Source organism: Acanthaster planci, linkage group LG05 (assembly GCF_054643075.1).
Source record: "Acanthaster planci isolate LZ-2023a linkage group LG05, COTS_SCS, whole genome shotgun sequence".
Taxonomy (NCBI): Eukaryota; Metazoa; Echinodermata; class Asteroidea; order Valvatida; family Acanthasteridae; genus Acanthaster; species Acanthaster planci.
The window spans coordinates 901112-917021 of NC_141781.1; the positions used below are offsets into that span (position 1 = coordinate 901112).

General features: G+C 40.1%; 1 protein-coding gene across 1 annotated transcript in view; it reads right to left on the reverse strand.

Annotated features, from left to right (window-relative positions):
• The window catches only part of LOC147798974 (uncharacterized), a 15815-nt gene extending 407 nt beyond the window's left edge, over positions 1-15408 (reverse strand). Inside the window, exons 1-7 of the mRNA XM_087136767.1 lie at positions 14655-15408; positions 3517-3619; positions 2654-2770; positions 1722-1819; positions 1353-1409; positions 804-873; positions 537-581 (exon numbers count right to left, since the gene is read on the reverse strand). Of these exons, the coding sequence (XP_086992893.1) occupies positions 537-581; positions 804-873; positions 1353-1409; positions 1722-1819; positions 2654-2770; positions 3517-3619 (490 nt within the window). The 5' untranslated portion in view covers positions 14655-15408. The remainder of the gene's footprint in view (positions 1-536; positions 582-803; positions 874-1352; positions 1410-1721; positions 1820-2653; positions 2771-3516; positions 3620-14654) is intronic.
• Between the last annotated feature and the right edge of the window lie 502 nt (positions 15409-15910).

A 15910-nucleotide genomic window follows, 5' to 3' on the forward strand; every position in this document is an offset into this window, starting at 1 on the left:
GTACTGTGCAAGCACGGGCCGGGGAAGGAAATGAAAGAAAACAGTAAAGGCGCCCTCTATAAACACCATGAAGTAATGGGCGACAGCACACGACGCGTCGCGTCGTGCTTCAGGCGACTTGATGCATTACACGACGCACGACAGCGCGACGCGACGGGCGACGGAAGGGGCGACGTTTAGGCAGAAAAAACGCAACAAGGAAACGACCCAAGACAACACGACGCGACGGGCGACGGCACGACGCGACGCACGACGCAACGTAATGGCAAGAAATGGCAAGTAATGGCAAGAAGGCGACGGTTCCACCCGACGGCATGACGCAAGGGAGCCGTCGTGTCATCGCGTCGTGTAGTTGCGTCGCCTGGAGGGAGGCTAAGGAGAGAGAGAAATGTTTGTCGTAAATAGTACACCATAATTTACATTTAGGATCTAAATGCCGACTGGCTCCAGAACTGTACTCGTATAGCCAGTTGCACTACGATTTGCGACTACAGGGAGGTAGCATAGCGCCCTCTCTCTGTCAACCGCAAACTTACCGGCGGTCCTGCAGAATTCCCTGTCTGTTGTGGCCTGGAAACAATCTGTTGACCAAAGTAAAGCCAATAAATAAAAACAACATAAGTAGAATAAGTAACCACCGTTACATCATACTGTGATTAAATTTTCCTATTTTTGTAGGTGATATGTCCTTCAAAGTGAGTTTTTAATGAAGTTTTTCGGAGAGCAGCATTTCCAATTGAAAATTTAAAGTAGGCCTATTAACGATGCCAGGTTCTCGTATGGCGTTCGAAACACACACTCACCCGGAGTTCCAAATCCTTTGGAGATCCCAACAAGTGACTTGGCCATACTCGTTCCGTTAACAACGAACACCTGTCCGAAAATAATTCACTGACAGTTGAGAAAGCAATGAAACAGTTCAAGATCTTGAACGCTGCCAAATTTATTCTCCATGTCCTGCCATTTCCTTAGATACATAATACTTCCTCTCTTCTTCGCTTTGCTATAAGCTGAGCATGCACCAAAGGACATCTCCAAGACCTTTTCTAACTGAAAAAACATTCAAAAATCAATTGTTCAGCGATGATTTCTTTTCGTATATGCTTGTTTTAAATTCAAGTCGAGGGGCTTCAAATGCTCAAAACCATGCTTCCAGTTATAGGAAGCATGGCCAGTTATCAGTAGGCCAACTACACTGGCTCCTGGTTTTATAAATTTTCACCTCTATTATGATTGCAAAGACTTCTACTTTCCATATTCCACCGTCGCAATCCGACAATGCACGCGATTATTAGCCTAGTTTTGAACCGCAACCTTCCGGCCTTTCAGCCCAATATAATGATGTGACTTACCGTGAATTCATACAGGAAACCGAAATCCAGGCCAGTGAAGGTATGCTCCTCTGTACGCTGTAAAAACAAGATAGACAAAAACTGTTCTTGTTCGATGTTTGAAATATAACTATTTGTAAACTCAATAAGGATCTCCAGCCTCGAAATAGTTGTGGACACAGTGCATTATTTTAGCATTGTATTAGATAGCTGCAGAGAAACTTTTTTCTGGACGGACACGAATACCTTAAATACCCCTCGTCGCCCGTTGTCCATCAATCCTTTCTCCTTTATTTAGCTGCTTTTAGGGAGATCTAACCTTATCGTGGTCTGGGAGCGAAAGTTGAACAATGATGAGCTTCGTTGATTTACTTTTGTTTGTTTACTTACTACAAGCACTTCGTTTTCTTCAATCGAACAAAACTGGGGCTCCTCTAAGGATGGCATCCGAAGTACCCTTACAGCATAGGCTCCATCGGAACCAAGACCTATCCAGCAAAATAAAACAACATGTTGTACAAAATTGGTACCCCTTTCAGAATTATTTGTATATTGATAACAATTTAATCGCCAAGTTAACCTTTTGTTTTTCCAGGCTAATGAATGAGAATTGTTTTCCCCAATAAAATCATTTGATGAAAAACAACATACGGAAGAAAAGGAAAATCAAAACCAGGTTTACACATCTTTTCTGTATTGCTTTCAATATACCCTCAGTTAGGAGAACTCTTTTTCCCTGAATTGGTATCTGGTAACGTGCCATCGGCAAACGGTTTACAGCACCCTTAAATAAAGAGGATAAGCTCTACTCCTACCTGCTTTTTAAACTAATTTCTCAACCGAATAATCTTTTTCAAAGTATTTTGGAGTAGGCCGTTGACATATGTAGGATCCTGTGAACAGGATTATTTGGGAATTTATTTTTCACCGGCTTAAATCTAAATTTCTGATTTGAGCAATCGTCATATAAGGTTGAGACTGGCACGAAAGCCAACGAGAAATGGGGACGTCAAATTTGCTTGGTTCGTTCTCGCGCTTCCTGGAAAAATGAACTGGCCCTTAGCGGTCGTGTGCAGCAGTGAATCTTCTACATGTAATGAGTTGTAAACTTGACAGTGTTTGGCATAACAAAAAAGTTAGGTCTAAAGCATTCATCATTACAGAAGCTAATGGGCCAGCTCAGCAAGACCATTCAAGAACAAACCATGCAGGCGTTTGGCCGACCTCGCGCGTGCGTATCGCTGTTACCGAATGACCCCTGACGCGCTTCATTTTGGGCGCACGCTGTTGAAAGACCAAACTACTGGCTCCTGATTGCGTACTTTCTGGTCTGTCCCAGGTGACCCGTGACGTGACGCTCCATAACTGTCGACTAGTAGCCGGCTCCGTTGTATTCACTGTGGACACCTCCGCTCTTATTGAAGCTTCATTAACAACAGCTAGAGCACAAACATTAGGTGAATAGTTGGGTGAATAACCATGGCCATCAAAAATAACTAGGGCCTAAAAGATCTAATTTAAAATGGGTAAACCAATTCAACTGAATTATTACAAGAAATTTCTAAGACTGTGTGCTGACCTGTTTTCTCTTGGGATCAAAAGGACTTCTAGAGGTTCAAATAAAAATGTTGGTATTATAACCACAGCAGCGATTAAATTTGGACCTTCGCAGTTATTTTAATGACCATTCAGAAAAACTGGCTAAATTGTCATTCGGACAAATAAACCGCCTGTTCATAAACCTTGTACATTTGGTGACAAATGGTTCCTGTCAGTACATTGCATATTTGGACGGATGGCTTGGTCGTCTTTATCATCTACAGGCCTACATCAGGCAGTAGAAGTTGGCAATAGCACACTCGGCACTTATGCAAAGAATACGACGAGCAATCGTGTACACCAAACACCCGACCGATCTACAGCTATGACCTGCACGAGATTTTCTCACGTCAAAAATGATTATGGAGACGCTGCCCAAGATTGACATGGCTTACAATGGATAGTTATCCACACCCACGATAAAAGTATCACGGACACTGTTTTAGCTTTCCTTGTCGTCTCAACTAATTCTTCCTTTCCTGCGGATCTTCGCTCCAACGCGGCCTTTAGGCAATAACTCAGATAAGACATCGCTCTGTGATATCCCCACTGATGTCACTTAGCTGGCCAATGTACACGTACTTACGCGAAAAAAGCCAGCATTTGGCAATAGCTCGTTGCGCATGAACTCCACAAGCTGATAACCACAGCAGTACCACCGGGATGAAGATGCTACGTTGAGGAGACATCTGTATTTTAATGAAAATAGAAAAAAACAAATGAGGCAAAAAATGCAAAAGACAGTTATCAAAGTCGCAAATACTGACCGATGCACTTCCTTCTATTTTATGGCCAGAGTTGTAGAGTTCTCAATATCAGTTCGAAAACTGTTCCAATAATTGTTCCTAAATTAAAAATTCATCAGTTTGGAGTTCTCTAAACGATGGTGTCCTCATATTTTGGTCTTCCATCCCTCTTCAATGGTAGGCCTAAACGTGAGAGTTTATTGTCGATGTCAGTGCTATCATGTGGTTTTTCTTTGGGGGGGGGGCTAAACCCTTCCCACCTGACTCCACCTTTGGGCTCTCGCTACTAGTCTTGCACTTTGGGCGTAAAAAAGCAAAACAAACTTCAGCATTTTGGTGGGCTAAACCAAAATTTTGGGGGGGGGGGCTAAAGCACCTGTGGTCATGAGTGTTCTATGACAGAGGGAAGACAATAGTGATCTTTGTCTGGATTCCCGACGTCAAAAGATTACGATCCATCACAATAACAGACACGTTACTAGCCTAGGGTGCCAGACGAGCAGTACTCTAATAATTGATTGAGTGCAGCTTGCAATTGCTTTGCGTTTCATTTCACAGCGCAGTCGCGATACTGGATTATCTGAAAGGCCCCAACTATAACCAGTGAACCAAATCTAAAGAATAACGATCCTAAACTAGACTTAAAGACCCGGAAGATTCGTGGTTTTCCATGTTTATATTATATACGACCGATATTTCAAATGAAAAATAGTTCACGTCATGACGGTATCCCGTTGCGATAACTACGACACATAGATTATTCCACATGATACGAAGCTTTCACGAGTTATGAAGAAAACATACCCCGTGCAGACGTCGATGACTCAGTAACAGACCCCGTGCAGAGGTCGATGACTCAGTAACTAACAACAAACAGACAGTACTTAAAAAGAAACAGGTGGAACAAACGGACGATCATGTCTGAGCCAAACTAGCCGAATGGTACTTCCGTACACACAACGATTTTTTTGTCTTCATGGTAATGATGTCACTAAGGGAAGGTATTGGAGCGTGGGTACACGCGGGTTTCCCACTCGTTCCCCACCTCCTTTCTGAGCGGAACCCTGCTCAGAAATGAGAGAAGGAAAAACCCTGCTGATAGTCGGCCTACGTCAGTCTGTACCTTTCACTCTATGAGAATGAGGTTGTTCAGATCCTTACGCGCCCCCTTCTCGAAAATAAGGGCCTTCAAGTGACCCTCTGCAGAACCCAATTAGTCATGATTGCAAAAGCGATCGTTAGAACTGAATTCATACAATTACTGAATCCCTTTTGGCGAATTTAAACCAGATCCTTTAAGATACCCCGCTCAGTGCTAGTGTAACAATCTCCAAATCAGAATTTGCAGGAGTCCGAAAGTTTCATAATTCTTGTAGCTTGCATTAATCACCTCTCAACCGAGATCAAGCCGGGCACTAGACGCCGGTGTAAGATACTGCAGAAACACAAGCAAGAATTACATTGTTTTTTCAACTAGCCAAGTTTAACACACCCTGTTAAGTTACATTATGACAGCATAGGCCTACACCCACCTCATACACAGACTGACGATGTTTTGTATACAAATCTGGCATTTGGCTAAGAGGCAAGTTTTATGACGGCAGTTTCCTAAGTCCCATTACTGACTACTGAGGACACACCCCGACGTTTCCTCAACTACTTGTTCCTTGTCATAAATAAGTCTTAATTGAATCATTTTTTTAGGTGTATAGGTCACAGACATTAGTTTCTTGCAAGCCAGGCTTTGACTGAACTTCATGGGGTCAGGCGAAGGGATACTTCCATTTTCTCCGAAAAAGAAACTAATTCCGAAGGGAAATTCTGTGTAAGTTACAAAAGTAATGTGCAACACTGCAGTCTAAGATCTTCAAAGGAGTTTGTGGCACTTTGAAAAATACAATGACACGTATATTTGTAATCATCGAAGCTGTAATGATTGTTTTCCAATCGTATCTCTTTGATTATTTTGACAAAAATTTTGGACAGACAAGACGAAATGAAACAAAACACGACAGAACTTGAAATAAAACATTTTCGAACGTTTCTCACCCGAGGTACACAATGAACGTGTCTTGTTCTAATGCAAGGACCATACGAATGACGACATGAACAAATATTAACATAAAACTGCAACAGAAACCCTTTATTCGATGGCACTGAAACTGAAAAATAATAGTGAAGGTTTTTTACATCGCAGTTTGGGATGACGTTGATCTGAAAAACAATCATGGTTCTTTTAGGGTTTTATGTTATGACTACGGCCCTACTCAGCAAGTATCAGTCCGATGGCTGATAGTCTCAACAAAGAACCTGCCGATGTACGTTGATCGACCTTCACACACGGAGATGACCGATGATCCATTGTCTTCCTCACTTCGACACCGGACAGCTCTGACCACTTGAAAATCAACTTGAAGTAAGGTTCATCTATTAACAGCATTGTCCTACTAATAGGCCACAAGGCGCCCAAGTAGCAACTGCGTAACCACAAATACAAGCAAGATTTCGGTATTTCCCTTAATGGTATAAACACTTGGCAAGATGAGTTTACAAGAGGTGACTTCATGGACTTTGATCAGGTTCCCCGTGTGAACCTCAAGAGATGCTCTTTTAATGTTAGTTTCCGAACCCAAATCCGGAAACGCGACCGTCGGACTTGTTAGTAGGCCTACTTGGCCTTAATAACCATAACCTGGTCGTGCCGTGTTTGGTTTGACATTGACTCGCTGGCACAAATTCAAAGCACAGCCCGCTGCATGTCATGCAGCGCGTGTGAGTTTTGAAATGTTTTAATTAATTCAAAATCGTTTGGGGATGTGTGCAGAAACTGAGCCCTCTCGAGAGTCGCAAATTTCCTTTATACTTGCATGTCCCTTCGGGGATACCATAGATTATAGTTGTATCTCGGTAAAAAATCTCTAGATATATGCCACATTCCGTATTCAAGAAGTTCCCCTGAACATGCTTTTTGTCAGGGCGTAAACATTCCTAGGTGACAAGGAGGGGTCGCATAAATGAAGAGACTTGTAAGAAATAATCGACAATCCCAATGGGCGATTAAGAATCGGTCATTTGGCTTCGGTTATACTTTGATCTAGTAACTATATCAGCATGAGTAAAATAATCCAAAAGGAACTTTGAATGAGTAAACAAAACAGGGAAGCGAACGCTCTCAGGGTTCTTGCATCTGCTTCTAAGGAAGCAGGTTAACAAGTCAGACCCAAACCTGACAGAACAACTCGAACTCAAAATCAGACCTACTCGAACTTAGACCGACACTAACTTAGACCAGATCAAATTGACCTTAAAATATGTAATAAATCAAAGCAAAATTCATTTTTGAATCAAGATCCGCAAACCAAATTTTAGCCTATTCCATTTTAAAGCATAAAGAAGTCTACAGTTTTTTTACATGAAAACACGTGCTTTTGAAGGAAAACTGCAGCATTGATAATTGAGATTAGAGAAAAGTTTTACTCATAAAAGTCCAAACCTAGTCACTTTTAAGCCAACCCAATTTTTTTCAGGAAACAAAAAAAATTACATTTTCTAATTTGGTACTGTATAAGGATAAATGTATAGGGGTGATCGTACAGGCTTCCATGGAATAGTTGGTCGAATTATGACGTCATAGTTCTCATGTAAGTCAGAAAAGCTTCGGATCTATTTAACTAGCTAGATGTGGCTGAGAGTGTCGAAATTTTTATAATGTCTCACATCGACAAAACCTGTAGTTCGAGCAACCGTCTGAAGGCTCTGCCTTTTTTTGTGACGTCAGTTCAAGTCATTGGGAACCACGTATAAGCACCCCCCGCAAACATTTGCCATGTTGCAAATTGAAGCTAAGACCAAGGAAATAAGATAATTGGGCCCTTGAAGTGATCCATAACAAAATGTTCTTCGCCTGATCTTCTCCCTTTCTCCGAACCTTAAACGAGAACTCAGTTTACCTTGCAGCATGATGATGCAGTAATCTTAAGTTAATAGTTGCCTTGGTAACAAATCAGCGTCTTCGATGAAAGGCACAAAGGATCAGGAAGTGTCTTATTATACCCTGCTCCATTTTAAGCCGAAATTAACAACGGTTTCTCATGTTCGATAATTCAAGTTCCTTGACTAGGAGCGAAAACTTGTTCACTTGCCAGTTGAATGCCTGTTTGACGTCGTTGATGAGTGGTTAAAAAAGCTCTAGGATAGTTTCTAAATTCCAGTGGCAAATCGCGAGAACATTCTTCTCATCAGAATGTTCGATGAATAGGCTTTAGACGCCTCAATACACCGATACATATTCGGTCATAGTCTTTTAAAGATTCTATGCAATAGTTTTTTTTAACTTTTACAATCGACTTCATTTTTCAATTTTTGAGACTTTAAAGGTACTTCAGCTAATTTGGTTTTTAGGTTTTATACGCTAATTTTAATGGGTGAAACTTTTTACGTCAAACTGGACTTTTTTTAAATGTTGTTGTCCCAACTTTCCTTTTCTTGGATAACACAGTGTTGCTTAAGCACACGGCAGTAAGTCAAAGAATAACCCTTTTTAGGAAATGTTTTAAATAAGTAAAATGTTGGATAACACAGTGTTGCTTAAGCACACGGCAGTAAGTCAACGAATAACCCTTTCTAGGAAATGTTTTAAATAAGTGAATGTTGGTTAACACAGTGTTGCTTAAGCACACGGCAGTAAGTCAACGAACCCTTTCTAGGAAATGTTTTAAATAAGTGAATGTTGGTTCACAATTTGAACAGAAAACTGTGCAAACTGAAATATGTCTCCCCTGAACGACATCACATTTACAGCGCCCTCAGTTGTCTTGAAAAGTAAGGAAAATTTAAATTGTTTACAAGTGCATTTGTCGATACACTTAAACTCAGTTTTCATACGCAAAAAGCGCAAAAAGATTGTCTTAGAAAAGTTCATTACACTGAACTTTTAAATCTCAAATCCTTTTCAAAATCCTAACAAATACTTTCATCTATGATACAGTGGCCTTGATCTGCAAGGCCTAGTATTTTTCAAAACTGTAGATTGTGACCGTGTTTTTGTTTTCAGAGTCAACTTCCAAATTAGTCCTTCAATAGTCCTTCATGTGGACGCAGGGGGCTATTTCGTCTGCTCTGTTCAGGAATGTAGTTTTGATGAGCATTCACACTGAAAACCACGCCCAGTTTCAAAGTCGCTATTTGATAAACAATAGTTCATTCCTCAAACAACCGTCATCCGTCCCTTATGCAAGAAACTGTAAGACAGATTGTGAAAGATTGCGATCTGCCACACTTATGCTCATATCCCTCTACGGTATAGAATGCATGAGAAGTCATGCGTAGAATGAATAACACTCCCCTACTTTGTAACAAGGCATTATCCTAATTATCATTATCACGGTGTTTGCATTCATTTTGTTTCGTTTTTAAAGCTGGTTTCATTCGTTCATGGTAATTTTAATGTACTGTTTTTATGTACTTTTTGTACTTTTTTCTCTGTAGGTGTCAATAATGTATTCAATGTACACGTAGTTCACTTCTAACATTAGTTTATACAAAAGAATCATGATTATCTAAAATGGACTTACAAAGTAATTCCATGTACATGTATCTCTTTAATTGTCTTCTGATCTTCTTTTGCTGGAACTTTAATTACAGTCTAAATTGAGTATGGAAGGAGGCGGTAACGCCATGGAAATTGGTCTTTATTCTTAAGCTGTGTGGTTCCGAGAAAAATAAGTTATTTCAACTCGAGGAACGGAGATGAACAGAGATGTGATAAGTAGATAATGTTGCACGGTGCTCTTATTCATGAGGATCGACTGTATTATCTTCTAAAATCCAGACAACTCCAAAATAGAGATTAATTTCCATGGTGTTGCCGCAAACTTTCCATAATTTGTTCATATCTCAAACTCACCAATCTACTTTACATGCTAAATGTGACGAACAAGTCCAAATGTAGATTATTTATCAACTGCAAACAACTCCTAAGTATGATATATCGTTTCCCTCAACTCAATTAGGCATTCAGCAGTAACCGATAACCCAAATGCTTGTGCGTACACTGTTCCTAGGCACCGCTTTTATTTCTTAACTGCCTTAATTACACGCCAAGGTTCTACTGCGCAGTTTTCGTTTCCGCTGTATTTTGGAACTATCCAGTTTACCACATGCACTATATCACAACTCCACCGACTTATATTCCTCTGAGAATCAAAACAACTCAGAGAATTAAAAAGGAATTATAATTTCAAAGAAAAAACAGAATTATGAAGCAACAGCACGCAAAAAACCAACACTACTCGTTCCCATTTTGTCATGTATTTTGCCATTCATCGGCATATAAAATTCAACAGAAGTTCAATACAGGTTTTAGTAAACAGACCAAGTACTTGAGGTAAAGGATTACCCAAAATGGATTCATGGAGAGGTAAATTCTGCAGTAAAATCCTTCAGGGAGTCACAATTAAACCACTTCATAATTAAATGGTTTATACTAGTAGTAGCTCCAATTATCTTTGAATAGCACACTCACTGACTTACTGCTGTCATGTACCTCGGTCATACGGATTCTGATGTCACTGGACACAGTTTAATATCATGGGGTGTGGCAATAGAAATTACGGTCAACCAACGAAATAAAACCTGTAATTGTTTTTCAAACATTAGTTTTGGAAATGCGTTTGATGGACATTTCAGTTTAAGGTTTAAAAGCAACCTCAACTCAAAAATAATTCATTTAATGAATTTCATCTATACACAAGTACACTTTTTTACACTTCGTTTTTAATTCACAAGTGCATTTACGTGAGAATGACACTTGATGTAAAATTTCTGTTATAAATGAACAATAAAGTTTAAACTAATGTGTGCTCAGCGAAGCAAACTCAAGATTTGTGGAACCTCAAAAAATATATATAATGATACAAATAAAATTGGTGTATATTACCCGTAAACATGGGTACTTTTGGGGTTGGCCTTTCGTTCCATAGAGAACCTGGACCAACAGATCGAGTACCCTGTTGTATCTACCTGCCAAATCTCACGAGATCACGGCTTAGTCAGAGCTCTGACAGCCCCCCTCACGAGGCCTAACTAGCTCGGGCAAATTGCCAGGTTTAAGACGCGTTGAGACAACAAGCCCTGCTGACGACATCATAATCGGCCATTATGGAATGGTGTTATTGTTTTCATTGATCATTAAGATTATTCTGGTCAAGGAAAATGACTGGGGTGTGTAGGCCTATAAAGGAACGCCTTGAAGGCAAAATAAATTAAATACGAAATAAATTATGTTTAGCAACATTCACCATATTTCACAACTCTTGCACTACGGGTAGGTGTCTTCTTGCCGTTCGTAAAATTTAAAATAATTGACACCAGAATGTTTGAGAAAAGGGCAAATCCGAAGGATTGACGTCTCATGAATCAAAATCTGCATGAGAATGTGGCGACTGCATGGTAACTAAAAAGAAAACTATAGATTTCGTTTTGGTTGTTTAGATTTTGGTGCCGTTGTAAGAACACAGAATATAGGGGTATCGCACCGAGTGAAGATGCTAGTGGCAAAACCCCCACCTTATTGGGTGCCTGGCACAAGTCGTAAGGACGGAGGAAATCAGACAAAAATTCCCCCACGACTACGCGCTTGCTTTAGTGACCTTTAAGCCTGGGACCACTTTGAGCCATATCGTTATATTTTCATGATAATAAAAAGCAAATGAACATAGATTTTAAAAGCGTTGTTCAATGTTTGAAACATTTGAGGGTATCTCACTGAATTGAAATCTATACCCTTCGCTTCACCCTTCCAACCCATTTTTATTGCCTCGCAGTGCATTTTTTAAACATTTGTGGATACTGTGCCACGATTTGTAGCCACGTCATAAGACTAGTTTCTTGTCCCCATCATCGGATCTGGCTTGATCGCTCAACTGTCACCAATTAATCACAATATTAACGTCTCAGTTCAGCAGACACGGTTATTCAAAACTCAACTAGCAAGACTGCTATCCATTATAGCAACCCGTCTAGTTTCGCAAAATTCACAGACAGAAGTGTAACCTTTCTCAAAAGTGCCAGTAAAGGTCAACTACCCCATGTGCTGGCAGGAGGCAGCTTGGTTTTACGTCTGGGATGTTTTCAGGAGGGCAGAGCAGGTGTTTTAAAGTTCCTCATTCTAATGAGGAATCTCAAGACGACCGCCTCAACAATTTATCACGACCCTTGGGATTCGAGGGAGGTAGGTATATTATACTCGAGGGACGCCTCTTTCAAGAAATCATTCATCTCAGAAGATCAATTAATAGTCTGAAAACACCAACCTGCTCTAAATCTCGCTGAATATCACATTCACATTTTATTAATTGGTTTCTGAGCGGGTTGGCTGGTTCTGATAACGCTAGCTAAAGTATAAAGGAATTGTATAAGGGGAATTAAAACGACGTGCTACTACCCTCACAGTATTTCCTCGGCAAACAACACATCTTGAAGTATAGCTTCTTAATAGCCATAAGTTTTAACAGAGTTAATGAATGTGCTGACCAGCACCGCGTACAAGCCATTTTCATGTATGAGATTGATACTTAACTTCCCATTCCCTTGGGCTGGGTCGTCGCTGAATGGTTTCTTACACCATGGCATGACAGGGAATGGGTTAAACAATCCGATCTACACTTTGCTACAAAAGGTTCATTTGACGTCACTCCTTGAGATGTTTCTCTTTTTGAGCTATTTTTACACCAAAATAAAAAACAACTCTTGTACTTTAAAACTCCCGAAAACACTGGTGTCATTGTCGGTAAACAAGTAAACACTCTACTCTATGACACATTTTTCTGAACATTAAACAAAAAACGCACAATTAGTCATTGCAAACTGCACCACCCTCTCCACACGTGGAACACTAAATCAAAAATGTCTATATTCTATTTTTTTAAAAGTAATATAAAGATTGTATCTTTAATGGCCTTGTCAACTTCAACCATGCCTATCGATATTATATACGTTCAAGTGAAAAGGTCTTAGTGTAGTTTATGATTTTTCTGTTGGTCTTTAAATCAATGTTCTGTTTATGAAAACGAAGAATTTTTCTTACTAATGGACTCTGAATGGTAATTACCCAACCTGACGGCGTGAAGTGATGGGCTGATAGGTTCAAATTGCACAGCCAAGGCCAAATACGACAGCATTAATTTACGAAAAAAATAAGGGCACAATGTCCACGTGCGAATGATACATAATCCTACACAAAATACGGTTCCCGATTGTTCGGATACTTTTATAGCCGAATGGCACACAAAGCATTGATTGTACCACTTTGTCAACACCTCCAACTTACCTGCATTAGTAATTAAACAGTAACCTTTAAAATAAATAGCATCCAAAATGCGCGAATATGTTATATAATTATTTAGGAAGGGAGTGGACATTGTATTTTCTATTATGTAAACAGAAACATCTCAGTTACAATGACTCATAATCGAAGCAGTAAAAGTCTTCAATATGTTTTGATATAATTTTTAAATTGTACAATGTCAACATGATGTAAATAAATGCATAACAAATTAGCAAGCTCGAAATGAACTCTGTCGAGATAGGGGACGGCCTTATGAGTAAGGCCGTTATTTTTTCATAACGTTAAAGAAGGGAAAACACGCTGCCATATCGTCATATGGTTTGATATTCTACGGAAGGAAGTCAGGCCAGCAAAGTGTAAGCATATGGCGCATTGTGCGAGGCACGTTCACGTTCCCACACCGGTAGTGATAAACGATGTGTTGTCGGTGATAGGGGGGGAAGCGAATGTGTTTCCTTTGCACCGCTGGAATAACATTGACATTAGACGAGGAGCATTCAGATTTTAGAATAAGCATACAAAGCCTCTGGTGTCAAATGGTGCCATATGAAGAATGCACCTGCGCGATAATTGAGCTCTATGCGTGGAGTATCCAGTTATTTTTCATTTCATGCACGAGCTCGTGCAAACTTTTTCCTGAACGCAAATCTATCATCTTAATTACCTGACTGTCTTCTCAACCCAGACTTCATTTCATAACACCCATTATACATCCCTAACCTCACCCTGTTTGCTCTGATATCTTGCTCAAGAAGTCCGAGCACATTGTCATAATAATAAGCATTTTCTTTTATATAAAATAACGACAGAACAATCTTTTGTTGGCTTTCACTAACTAATTATTTCAACTTACATTAAATTATTCGGGAGTGACGACATTATCAGTGACGTTGAAACAGCGGATTTTTTCCCTTTCATCGCATGCATTTGCAGGAAAAAGTACAAAAGCAGAATTTCTCAATCGCGGAGTTCACCACACAGGAATTTGTCTTCGGTCAGTTAGGGCACCGTTGAATTGAAAGTACCTCGTAACTCTTTGAAATTATTTCAGACTCCATCCCAATCGAATATTGATTTGAAAGTTTTCGTTTTCGCAAAGTGCAGCTGGGTGAATACGCGTTTCCAGATTGTCTTTTAACTTTCTTAATAACACAGTTGGTTTTTTTGAACCAAGGTTTAGAGTTACAAACATAGCCTGCACACTATTTGAGAAATAATCTACACAAAGTCTGTGACTACATGTACATGTTGTGAAAACTAGAATTTGGATGTGCTTGCGTTTAGCACATTAAAACCCGAAAACACCTCTAATCGAAAGGTCGTTTGTATCCCCATTCGTACGAAAAACAATTTGCATAGGTTTTCGCCTTTCCTTTCCTAGTTTTTTTTATTTTTTCAATCCTGCCCAATTTCGTTTTGCTCGTGAACATCTGAGGTCAACAGTTCCCTTCAGGTCCGCAGAAATGTGACATGTCTGTGCGGTGGTTATTTCGAGGGTCCACTTACCGTGGTTCTGAATCGATAACAGTGAGGAATACCGACAGAAACCCCAGGACACTATACAGTGACAAAGGAAAAAATAGAGAAACCATGGGTTGGAAGAGAGGGAACGGGGGTCTAGAATTTACCTACCTGTTCGATGAGAAGAGCTCGATATCATAGATTTGAGGCTGGCTGACGAGCTACCACGGTCCACAGGGCAGGCGAGCTGTCAGCCCCGCTGAGTAATCACGAGTGGACGACACTAAGGAAATCCAACCCCCCGGAACGCACGAGCAAGGCAGACCCTAGAACAGCATGGACAAGCAGCAAGGCGTGTAAGTGCTCGTATGACGGCGAAATGTATCGAATGAGGCGTGTGAGTGTGTGTGCACGATTCCAGCTGGAGACAGACCAAAGCCTCATAACCCGCCAATCAGAGTGAAAGCTTCGGTAGTTAATCCGTTAAGGTCCGTCTGTTGGAGAAAGACTATACAGCTATCATACAGAGAACCGTTACAAATGATTCATGGATCTGGGACGGCGAAGGGATTTGGTTTCTTTACAAGGGTCATTTCCTAAACGAGTCTAGACGCCAAAGGTATTTAACTTGAAAAGTTATCAAGAACAAAAAAATCAAAATCACTTAGATTGGTAATAAGTCTAATGGCCAAAAGGATGACTTTTTATGAGAAATATGATTTTCATGAATAATTTATTCACGAGTTGACTCAGATTTTCAGAGGAGATGTAGTAATGTGAGTCCCCTTTTCAAGGGAGGTTTGAAACCCTCGGGCCAGCTTACACCTCAAGCAGTGAAGAACCAAACGGAGGAGGTGTGAAATTCTCTTAAAAAGGTTGTCGTCTGTCAAATCTGATTGACTCGGATTGGCATTCATGCTCTGAACAAAAGAATTTATAGAAGCAAGCTAAGAGTGAGCGTTTTGTTGTTCCAATTGTAAACATCTTAAAATCCAGCGTAATTCATTGAAGTTTCACATAATGCTAGATGTTATTTTACTTATTCTGGGACGAGATGTATCCTACATGAAACCCCATACATTGCATAAGGGAATAACAATCAGTGTTTAATTATCATGCGTGTAAATCTGCATTGGACAGATGTATGTCCTAAAAAGGAAATCAACTTATGTGACTAACTCCTGTTGATAACTTCCTTTCGCGCTATAATATTAATATAAAACAACTCACTGCTAAAAGCTGGAAGATTACTCTAAGGAAAAGGTAAACCAGGCTAATATCGGTGTCTGGGTGTACCGATATGGTGAGTGAAGCAAGGGTTGGGTAGCGCAGTGGTGGGGTTAGCTCCTAAATTCAAAGCCACGCGTTCGTTTTCACACTTTGTTTCTGGATAAACAAGTACGTAGTGTATCTTTTGCTTTCACAAA